The 12,166-nt window shown below is 41.4% G+C and overlaps 1 protein-coding gene across 5 annotated transcripts in view; it reads right to left on the bottom strand.

Moving 5' to 3' along the window:
- LOC149317892 (lisH domain-containing protein ARMC9-like) overlaps positions 1–12,166 on the bottom strand; it is a 121,115-nt gene that overhangs the window by 73,529 nt on the left and 35,420 nt on the right. For 4 of the 5 annotated variants that reach the window (XM_089508617.1, XM_089508613.1, XM_089508614.1 and 1 more), the window contains exon 10: positions 8,467–8,502. The exons of the other annotated variant lie outside the window; for it this stretch is intronic. In XM_089508617.1, the coding sequence (XP_089364743.1) occupies positions 8,467–8,502 (36 nt within the window). The remainder of the gene's footprint in view (positions 1–8,466; positions 8,503–12,166) is intronic. 5 annotated transcript variants of the gene reach the window in all.

Here is a 12,166-nt window from a genome sequence, read left to right on the forward strand (position 1 = left end):
GATATGGCCAAAGTACAACAGCCTCAGTTTAGTCATCTTGGCTGCTAGGGAGGGCTAAGGCCTGATTTGCTCCAGGTCCTTTATCTATCTTTTTAGCAGTTCATGTATCCATAGAACTCCACTGCATCATTACATCTGAAATAAGTTGATTTTCTTCAGTTTTCTTCACTGTCCAGCTTTCACAAACATACATAGATATCAGAACTATGATGGCATGGACAACCCTGACTTGGCTATTCAAGACTACATCTCTACCCTTCAGGATCTTGTCTAGCTCCCTCATAACTACCCTTCCAAGTCTTCTGATTTCTTGACTTCAGCCTCCATTCTGATTAATGACTGAGCCAAGGTATGGAAAATGTTGAACTATTTCAGTTGTCTTCATCATCTGTTTTAAAGTGATGCAAATCATCTGCGGCCATTGTTTTTGTTTTCTACATGCTCAACTGTAAACCTGCCTTTGCACTTTCAGGGAGGACAGCCTTCTTAATATTATTTCCCTGAACTGGGAAGAGGAGATACTTTTGCAGAAATCAGAATTGTCCAAAGCATGCCAATACTCTCCTCCTGTTTCTTAGTGGGCTAAAGCAGTGCTTCTGGTGTGCATTTTCTCCAGTGTGCCAGGGATCAACATCATGTTTGTGCCCACTGGATACAACAGTTTCTTTCTTTTTCAGAAACTGCTGTGGACTGGCATTCAATAGCTCACAGAGCTGAACTGGTCTGCAGAATACCACTTTGAGTAGCACTGGTCTTCAACTGTCAGCCCTCGCCCCCACCATTCAAGGGAGTGCTATTATGCTACCACTGCTTGCATGGAGTGATTTCCCCCTTGATCTAGAACTGTAGCAGCTCCTGTAGAAGGAGAAGTGCTCAACAGGCAAAATGCATGTTTTGGATGTGGAAGGTTCCAGGTTCTATTTCTTGCATGTCCATTTAAAAGGGACACCTAGGGGGAAAGGAAGGAAGGCTCTATTTCTGATATTCTGCAGAATCACTACCAGTCACAGGAAAGAATACTGAACCAAGAGTCTGACCTCGCTGCCCATGGTAGTTTCCTGTGTTACTATTTGGTGGACATATAGGAAGCATATAAGCCTCACATCAGATATCCAGCCAGCATACCCTACAATGCACATGGTATTAGGCAAGCCTAGGAGAGTATGATGAAAAAAGACTGAAAGATTACAATGAGATATATATATAGACTATTACAACCTACAAGGGAGAAGATCATCTGCCAGAATGGAAGCAAGCTGAGATTCTCAAGAAGCTGAAGTCTGCACACGGTATTTCACACTGGCCACAAACCTATCAGTATCAGCACGTTCAGTAAGTCCCCTTACACATGTGGTTATACTTTACAATCTTTGCACAATCAACTTGTTCAATCTGTGGTTGTATAAGCAGAGTTCCACAAGTGTAACCATTTCACATGGGTCTAATTCCTATTGTTAGTCCTGACTCAGGCAGAGCCATTGAATCAAGTGAATTTACCTGTGCATTGATTCGTTTTTCATCAACTGATGGAATGGGTCTCTACTCTGGTTGGGACCAAGTGACAGGAATCTAGATATGCTAGAACATTCTTTTCACATTCTTAATTCGTCCATGCTTTCAATGCTGGTTTTGATTCACTGGGATAGCAGAAACAGCCTGGGTATATTTTCTCCACTGCATAATGGGACAACAAGCAAGCACAGTATCAGATACACAACCAGATGCATGGTGTTGTTATTCAGCAGGTAAGAGTGGTGTAGCACCACTATTGTGTATTATATGAGTACAGATTTACACAGTGCAAACATAATCAAGGATCTTGTCACTGTGTTTTTTCTATAGTTGCACAGAAAGCCAATGGCCTCAACCTGTAGAAAAACCTTGTGATATGACTGCACAAAGGAGTCCCCTGGAAGCAGCCCTACTAATGCTTTATGAAGGAGGCTTGGACAGCTCTAAACAGAACTTTAAAAAAAGCAGGCCTGTTTCTGTTCCCAGGCTCTGGTTATGCCATAAGCTTAGCCAGCTAATATCCTCTCCTTTGCAAAGAATGTACTGGCTGTGGGCAATCTGGAACTATCACAAAGTTCTCTTGGGCTACGATGTCTGCATGCAAATAACCATCTGGACTGCAGAAGATACAGCCCAGAACCTGGTCCTTTGTAAAACTTTGCTGTTGAAGGTGGACATTAAGCCTATATGCATCTTCATACATACACACATGCACACACACACACTATATGTAGGTGTTGCTAGATTCAGGTGATAACAGGAAACTCTTGGGCTGATAACCCCTTTTTAAATAGTAATAATTCTTTCTAATGCATTTTCAAAACAAAGGGCTTATACAATTAATGACAGGGCCTGCCTGCAGGCTCATAATCTCTGGGACAAAGACAGATAGGGAAGGAAACGGTCAGCAATGGGAATGGAGGGAAAGATAAATGTGGCAATTATCTTGGAAGAGACACTACAAGTTAACCTTTCAGGCCTCACAATCAGTCTTTGCAACATTCCTCCAGAACATGTCATGACTGGCTCAACCTGTACTTGTGCCAGTATGTGACAAAACTGTGATCAATACTATTCACCATGCTGAAATGCACCATGAACCACCACCAGCTTTGCATCGTTTACCCAGGGATATACAAGGGACAAGGAACTAAAGAGACCCAGAGGGTACTAAAAAACAAAAAAAGCTTCATTTATATACCACTTCATACCAAACTAGCAGTGTCTAAACGGTTTACAACTGTAAGCTAATTGCCCCCAACAATCTGGGGACTCATTTTAGCTCCCTCTTTGGAAGGATGCAACCCTGAGTTGAGCTTGAGCTCTTTTGCTGGTATTGAACACACAACCTTATGGTTTTGAGTGAGTGGCTGCAGGACAGGCATTTAACCATTGTGCCACCAGGGCTCCTACTACTGTTGAATAAAGTGCCATGTTATCTAGCCTGCATATTTTTTCTCTATTTGCATCAGGTCCCCACACCTGGAGGCTTTCAGAAGCAGAAGTAGCCATCTCTCTTTCCCCACAATTTCTTTGGCTCTTCAAACCTTCTTGGGAGCTTCAAAATTCCTGGGAATGTTGAAAGCCCCTGGGAATAGGGTTGCCATAATTCTCTACTAAAAACCAGGGCAAAATGTAGGACAAAATGTAGACCAAGATGTAGCACACTGGTAGGATAAAATTTAGCCCCAAATGTAGGACATTTAAGAAAATGGAGGACTTTAAATGTCCTACATTTTGGGCTAAATTTTATCCTACCATTGTGCTACATTTTGGTCTAAATTTTGTCCTACATTTTGTCCCGGTTTTTAGTAGAGAATTATGGCAACCCTACCTGGGAAACAAGAATTCTCTCCATGTTATAATGAATCCTGATGCAATCTTCTTAAATTTGTATCTTCTCTCCTTCAAGTTGGAAACCAATGTCCCCCAATCCATTACAGCATACAAAAATGCACTGAAAGCTATGCTTCCTAATTCAAATCCATTAGTAAACTATGAACAGAGATATGGGTTTGGTTGTTGTTGACGTTTTGGCACACTGTGTGTTAATAAACAGATTCTCACAACTGCAGTTCAGCTATAGGAAACTTTGTTGGCCAGATGTATTGCTTTCATACATCTTTATACAGACCAATTACCTGAAAGACCTGTATCATCTTATACTACTCTCTGAAGTCACAATTTCAATCTTTATTGTATTACCTGTTGTTAGTTTTTTGTGGGTTTTTTGGGCTATGTGGCCATCTTCTAGAAGATTTTCTTCCTGACGTTTCGCCAGCATCTGTGGCTTTGGCATCTTCAGAGAATGCTGGCAAAACGTCAGGAAGAAACTCTTCTAGAACATGGCCACATAGCCCAAAAAACCCACAAAAAACTATGGATGCTGGCCATGAAAGCCTTCGACTTCACATTACTTGCTGTTGTTTTTGTGTGCCTTCAAGTAATTTTCTATTTATGGCAACTCTAAGGCTAACCAAGAGCTGCCTTAAATCCCAGTTTGGGAGAAATGCAGGGTATAAATCCAATAAACAAGTAAACAAATAAATAATCACAGGCTGAGTGTGTGTGACTTGCAACCAAGCACATATTCAAATCCTGGTCTTCAGAGATGCAGGCTAATGCTCAAACCACTAATAATAATAATAATAATAATAATAATAATAATAATAATTTGTATTTCCCACCTCTCCCTGAGGATCAAGGTAGGATTACAGCAAAGAATAAAAACCACAATATAATACAAAATACAATACTATCTAAAAATACAGTCAGTAAAACAACAGCAATATTACTTCCAATCACTAAAAAGACCAAATCATCGTCAATTTTCCGTGCTATCAAGTCAGAGTGGGAATGTTCCATAAAATCAGCTATAAAAGGTCAGGGGGATAGGGCCGCCAGAAGAGATCCATCTTAAGTGCCTTTTTAAGACTACACTGGCTCCATGGCTTGATCGCATCCTATTGGGATTACTGTAACGCACTGCACTCTGTGTTGGGATACCTTTGGAAACTGTTTGGAAACTTCAATGGATCCAAAATGCTGCAGCCAGGTTGCTGACTGGGACAGTTTTTAAGGATCATATATAACCCCTTGCTGGAACAATTCCACTGGCTGCCGATCCATTTCTGGACAGAATTCAAAGTGCTGGCTATGAACTTTAAACAAAGCTTGGGCCCAGACTATTTGAAAAACCTCATCTCCCTAATGAGCAAACCTGTGCTCTAAGGTCTGTAAGGGAAGACTTTTTCTTAGTCCCATCACTGCACCAGGTATGTCTAGTGAAGAGACAAGAGAAAACCTTCTCAGTGGCTGCTCCCAAGTTATGAAATTCCCTTCCCTAGAAGACTCAGCTGGCTCCCTCCCTTATGTTTATCTGCCAGAATGTAAAGACTTTTTTTAAAGTTAAGGAAGCTTTTGATTTTTAGCGTGTTGCTGTAGATAAGGCTTTAAAGGGATGCTTTTAGGTTGCATTTTTTTTAAAATAGAAAAACCTCATCTCCCTAATGTTTAGTTATGCTTTAACTTTAGTGTTAAGTTTTCTAACTGTATTATGCTTTTAAAACATTGTATGCCGCCTTGGATCCCATGCTGGGGGAAAGGCAGAATATAAATTAAATAAAAAAATAGATGAATAAATTACATTCTAATCCTATTCCTATAAATAGAATCATAGAATCATAGAGTTGGAAGAGAATTTAAGGGCCATCTAGTCCAACCCCATCCTGCCATGCAGGAACTCTCAATCAAAGCATCCCCCAAAGATGGCCATCCAGCCTCTGTTTAAAGACCTCCAAAGAAGGAGACTCCACCACTCTCCATTAAGGGAGTGTGTTCCACGGTCGAACAGCCCTTACTGCCAGGAAGTTCCTCCTAATGTTGAGGTGGAATGGTTTTTCCTATAGCTTGCATCCATTGCTCTGGGTCCTAGTCCCTGGAGCAGCAGAAAACAATGTATGGTTGAATACCTGGGTTGTAACACTGTACCCCATCAGTGCATTTGAAGAAATGGATTTTCATCTATAAACACTCATGCTGTTAATCTCAAAGTGCTACTACATTCCTTCCAAAGAAGCATCTTTGGTCTTATTTCATTGCTTGATCTGCATGTATCTATCTTAACACTTGAACTTAACTGGGAAGAAATCAAATCCACAGCTACCTTAGATTGGACCAATGAGCATGTCTAACATAAAATAGCAGCATAAACGTTACCTACAGTTCAACAAGAGCATAGAGCTGCTAACATTTGAGTATACAGAAGCAGAAATGGTAGAAATACCAAGAGACATTTCCACCATTAAGTATGTGTAGAGCAAGCCATGAGAAAGAACTTGGGATATTCCTGGCACTTTTAAGATGCCATGTATGCTTCCTTCATAGATGCCTTCTTCAGATCTGTCACCGTGTGATGCGGATAAAATGGCTTGCCATTGGAGGGTGATAGAGAAAAGTCAACACAGAATGACTTTCTGTGCCATACTGTGGTGGTCTGTGGTGGTTGGACAAGGGGTTGTGGGAGAGTAGGGTTCAAATCGCTGCTCAGCCATGGAAACCCAATGAGTTAAGTTCAACAACACTTTCAGCCTCAGAGAAAGGTAATGGCAAACTTCCTGTACAGAAAGCTTGCCAGGAAAACCTTAGGACATGGTTGCCTTAAGTTGGGAGCCTGCTTGAAAGCATGCAATAATAAGTGATAAGAAAACCTCGGGGTCGCCTTAGGGACACCCCAAGTCAGAAACGACTTGAAGGTACAACAACAATCACCACGTTTGTGGATCTTATTACAGTTTGAATACTGGCAAATATAAAACACATTTGAAAAATACAGAAAAAGATACACACACAAACTGCATGGGAAAGACTGAGAGATAACAGGACTAAATGTAGGCTATAACAGTAATTATATAGTATCATATTTTTAAAAGCAGTGATATTCTGATTGCTATGCAGAAGATTTTTCACTTTACTATCTGCAATCTTGTGAAATGTTACTGGACTCAAAACATTTAGCAAGGTATAATTGCATTTTATAATAGATAATAAAAATAACTTTCATGAGGAAAGAGGATAAAGCAAAAGATTGTGGCTTTCCATGGAAGGAAGGTATGATATAAACAAGTGTTTAATCAAGGTCCAAAGAGATTGCTTGATATCTGGGGCGGGGTACAGACCGCCGCTTTGCGGCGGTCTGCCGCCGCCGCCAGTAGGTCCGCGGGGGAGCCGGAGCCTTCAGACGGCCCGACTCCCGCGCGGACCGAAAAAGAAGCTCCAAAATGGAGCTTCTTTTACCGTCGCGTTTGCGACGTAGCGAGGCGCCAGGGGCACGCTCGCTACGTCACAAGCGGCGCGACGCGTACGGACACTCAGCGTCCGATACGCAAAGATGGCGGCGCCCATGTGGAAGGGGCGCCGCCATCTTGTACGTATAGGATACGTACTAGGGTTAGGGGGGTGCGGAAGCACCGCCCCTTCCTAACCCTAGTACGTATTCTATACGTACTAAATGGCGGTATGTATCCCGCCGGGCACTCACTGTAGTTTCAGAGTCAGGGTGCAAGTTGCTGATGTGAACTTTGGTGAAGCGAGATTCCTAGGAGGAAGGCTAGTGTCCAACACAGAAATTTTCATTGAAACACACAGCTGCCTAACTAGTTACCAGAATTAAAGTGCCATGCAGAATAGGGAAAAAGACTCAAAGAGATGATGAGAACCAGCACGGTGCAGTGGTTTGAACGTTGGACTATGACCCTGGAAATTCTGGGTTCAAATCACAGCTCAGCCATAGAAACCCACTGAGTGATCTTGGCCAAGTCACACACTCGCAACCCCAGAAAATCCCACAACAGGTTTGGTGATTTAGCATCACCATAAGTTGAAAACAACCTGAAAGCACACAACAACAACAACAAATGGGTGATAGAACAAGTTATCTGTTGCATGCATGGCTCAAATACAACATTTATATGGTAAAAAAATACAAGAAGCTCTTATAGTCTTTCTAGCAACTGCTCAAGGTCCGAAACACATTGCACAAACAATCCAGTTTGAAACTGCTTTAACTGCCCTGGTTCAGTGCTAGGGAATCCTAGGAACTATAGTTTGCTGTGGCACCAGAGCTCTCTGACAAAGAAGGCTACATGTCTCACAAAACTACAGTTCCCAGAACTCCCTAGCATTGAGCCAGGGCAGTTAAAGTGGTCTCAAACTGATTTATTTCTGCAGTGCGTTTTGGACCCGTCTTCCTAGAGAGGCCTTTTCTGAACACGTGGGTTATTTCACAGGAGTGTATAAAAGTTATAGAATTAACCAATTAAATCACTTTTGATTATTGATCTTACCCCATTATTATTATTATTATTATTATTATTATCTTTTATCATGACTTTCTCCCAAAGGACCCCGTTCCACTCATTAAAACAGTCCATCTGTTTAGCTGCACAGCAACTTTTATTTTATTTTTAATGTCATTTTAATACAGAAAACTAAATACCTATGGGTGACAGTTAACATTTAAGAAGTATCCCCATCCCCGACACATAAGAGAGAGATAAGGAGATGATACCCATTTCAAAATATGCATGCATCACCATTCAAGCAGACAGAAAATAACAACAAAACCCTTCAACACTTTTGGTTCCGTCATTCACAAATTTAAGCAGATTTTATCTGTTTAACTGATTTGTTCAGATCAAATCCACAGAATTGATTAATGCTGTGCAGTTAGGTGATAGGCCTATGTAACATGGAGGCTTAACCTGGTTGGTAGTTGTTCTGCACTTTCCCATGCAAGCATTCCAAAAGTACATACATTTTGCCATACAACAGTTGTATGAGCAGAGCAAGGACCACAGCTAACAAGCATATAAAAAGGACAGTAGATGTGAAAGAATGCGTGAGGCAGGTGGAAAGATTTTTTTTTTTAAAGGAAAAGAAGATGCAGAAACTTACATATTCATCATCACACGGGCTCATACAGCAATATCCCTTTTGGGGTAAACAGGCATACATTAAAATAAAAGAGATGAGAGGAAAGAGTTAAGAGACGTCACACAGAGATAGTCAGCAATATAAAGAAAAAATTAACATCCATCCATCCAGCCCAAATTCACCTTTATTAAGGAGTAAAGAAACCTCAAATTTTTGGAAAGAGATGTGCAACTCGGTTTTGATCCTGTAGTAACTGCACAAATTGCACCACTGGCATTTGTGTCTACAAAATACTAGTGAAGTGTTGAAAAAGAAGGTGTTTTCTAGAGGACAAATGACAGACAATTTAGTGGAGCCAGACACCAAACAAAGAGTACATTGGTATGGGAAGGAGGAAGGACATTTTCCCCCCACAAAAGGGAAGGGACCACTGTATGTTAAAAATACAAACCTTAAAATTTTATTAGGACAACATTCCCAGCCCTTATCAGTTTACAAAGCCCTGCCGGCACAAGAATGCCTTTATTTGCAGATGGAAGGACAACAGGGATGGAGCCATCCTGGCCTCCCTAGGGAGGGAGTTCCAAAGCTTGAGAGCAGCCACTGCTCCTAACATTAACGTTCACAGGGGACCTTCACCCCTAACCCCAGCAAATGTGGAGGGCCCACTATACTGTTCCCAAAACAGCACAGAAAGAGGGTATTCCTTGCACCTGTAGTGACACCCCATTATGCAAGGGATACTTTGAGGAACAAGGAACACAAGGGTTGTTTTTTTTAAATTATTTTTATCTCGCCTTTCTCCCAAATTGAGACCCAAGGCAGCTGACAACATATATAAAACACGTTAAAGCAAGAATTAAAATTGTACAATTAAAATCATTAAAAATATTAAAAATTACAAATATAAAATGTAAAACATACAAAGTTAAAAATAATAATCTAAAACCAACCCTCTCACTCCCCAATAAAACCAAGCCTGCATCTTAAAAGGCCTGTTTAAATAAAAATGTCTTTGCCTGCCAGCAAAAGGCCAGCAGCCTAGTCTCCCGTGGAAGGAAGCGAGTCCCAGAGAGTAGGAGCAGCCACTGAGAAGGCTCTTTCTCGTGTCCTCACCAGGCAAGCCTGGGATGATGGTGGAACTGAGAGAAAGCCTTCTCCTGAGGATCTTAGGGCTCTAGGTAGCTTGTATGGGGGGTTGTGGTCTCTCAAATAGTTTGGACCTAAGCTGTTTAGGGCTTAGAGGTCATGACCAGCACTTTGAATTGTGCTCAGAAACTAGCCGGTAGCCAGTGAAGCTGTTTCAGTACAGGAGTTATATGTTCCCTGTAACTGGCTCCGGTCAGCATACTAGCTGTGGCATTTTGGACCCACTGAAGTTTCCGAACAGTTTCCAAAGGCAGCCCCACATAGAGCACGTTACAATAGTCCAAACAGGATGCAACCAAAGCATGTGTCACTGTGGCCAGATCTGACATCTCAAGGAATGGGCGCAGCTGGTGGACAAGTGTTAATTGTGCAAATGCACTCCTGGCCACTGCTGAGACCTGGGTATCCAGACTCACGAGTTGAGTCCAGGAGCACACCCAAGCTGCAAGCCTGAGATTTCAGGGGGAGTGTAACTCCATCCAGCTCAGGTAAAGCCCCAATTCCCTTATCTGCCTTACAACTGATATCACTTCTGTTTTGTCTGGATTAAGTTTCAATTTGTTTGCCCTCATCCAGTCCATTACTGACAGCAGACACTGGTTCAGCACAGAAACAGCTTCCTTGGAGTCAGGTGGAAAGGACAGATAGAGTTAGCTGTCATCCGCATACTGATGACACCACACCCCAAGTTTCCAGTAACACAGCAATACTACATGACAAGGTTCAAAGTGCAAGGTTGACCGCTTTAGACTAGTCTGCTTGATATCAAAGTCCTGGCTATTAGCTTACAGGAAAGGACAGAGAAGGTAAGTGCTCATATCTACAGTGTTCTGTAGATATGATAATGAAACCTCAATGATCTATTATTTCTTATTTTGTTTTGTAAATGATGAGGAGAGTACCAACCCTTCTAGGAATCAACAAATAACAATCCTGCTTTAGGTAACTTCTGGGAACCCGCTGAACATAAATTGTTGCATGCAGACTTTCATGCAAAAATTGATAATTAATTTTTTAAAAAATGCTGTAAGAAAAACAGCTGACAATGTTATGGCTAGGTGAAAATTAAAAGGTATTTACAGGAAATCCACAAAGAAAGATCAAAGACCAAAAAAGACATAATACTATGTGGTTTCACTCAGTTGTGAAAACAAAGGAAACTAGAACCAAAATAATACCTACAAGGGTGCAGCAAGAAAGTATCTTTGTTTGAGTAATCACTATTGATTTCACCACACCTGTATCTGACCTTCTTTTTAATCAACAAGGCCATCCAAGATCGTGAGACTACCTAAGTCTGGGTCTGCTTAGCTTCAGCAGATGGCATGACAACAGACCTGTCTCTCTATGCAATCTGTTAAAATATATGGTATGTATTTTAAAAGTCTGTAGCCAGCAAATTCTGAAGCAAAAGCCACTGAACTTGACAAACAGTATAAATTATGCAGACCGAGAATAAATTCTCATATTTTTGCACATTTTACCTGCCATTATTACTGTTTAGCATAACACATACTGTATCATCTGTGTTAATCAGTATGCAAAGGGATCTTGCTGCATCTTCAAAGAAGCTGGTAGCAGGAGCTTTCCTGGGCTTCCTCAGATGCATAGAGGGTCCAGGAACAGATCTGTATAAGCAGGCTGTGTATGAGAACAGCTATAGAAATGTAAAACCTGTGGTTATGGTGATGAGATGACAAGTTTAGTTTCAACAATGGTCACTGTGGGACAACGGCAGGAGAAAAGATGTTGCCTAAAGCCAAGGAGAGTAGATAAAAATATGAATGGTGGTGGGAAATGTTGGAATGTGCTGTGATGCCCCCTGAGAATCAGAAAGGAGATGTGATGAACTGGCTTAGGGCTAGTCTACATTTAAGTGTATTATGCCAATTCACATCAGTGGCTAATTGTCTTCACTTTCCTGCACAAATTTGCATGTATTCACATCTATTCACCCACCCTCTGCCGAAAATGCATAGCCATATGAATCCATGCAGAAGCACAAAAGTCATTTCTGACTTATGAAGATCCTAAAGTGAACCAACCACAGGGTTTTCTTAGTGAGCTTCTTCAGAGGGGTTTGCCATTGCCATCCTCTGAGGCTGAGAGAGTGTGACTTGCTCAAGATCATCCAATGGGGTTCCATGGCTGAATGGAGATTCGAATCTGGTCTCCAATCATAGTCCAAGGGTCAGACCACTACACTACACCGGCTCTCTCTCTCTGAATAATAACCATCTTTAACTATCTGAAGGGAGGTCATGTAGAAGATGAAGCGAGCTTGTTTTTTGCTGCTCAGAGACTTAAGTGAGAACCAATGGATTCAAATTACAAGAAAAGAGATTCTATCTAAACATTAGGAAGAATTTATTGACCGTAAGAATTGTCCAGCAGTGGAATTGACCAAATCAGAGGGTGTTAGACTCTCCTTTGGAAGTCTTTAAACAGAAATTAGATGGACATCTCTTGGGAGTGCTTTAGTTTTGTACATCACAGCAAATCTATGTCACTTGTACATTTGTCTACTCCTTCAGAAACACCAGAGGTTGCTGCTGCCATGACCACTTTCCCA

This window comes from Sceloporus occidentalis, unplaced genomic scaffold (assembly GCF_023333645.1).
Source record: "Sceloporus occidentalis isolate IW3139 unplaced genomic scaffold, rSceOcc1.0.p SCAF_2, whole genome shotgun sequence".
Taxonomy (NCBI): Eukaryota; Metazoa; Chordata; class Lepidosauria; order Squamata; family Phrynosomatidae; genus Sceloporus; species Sceloporus occidentalis.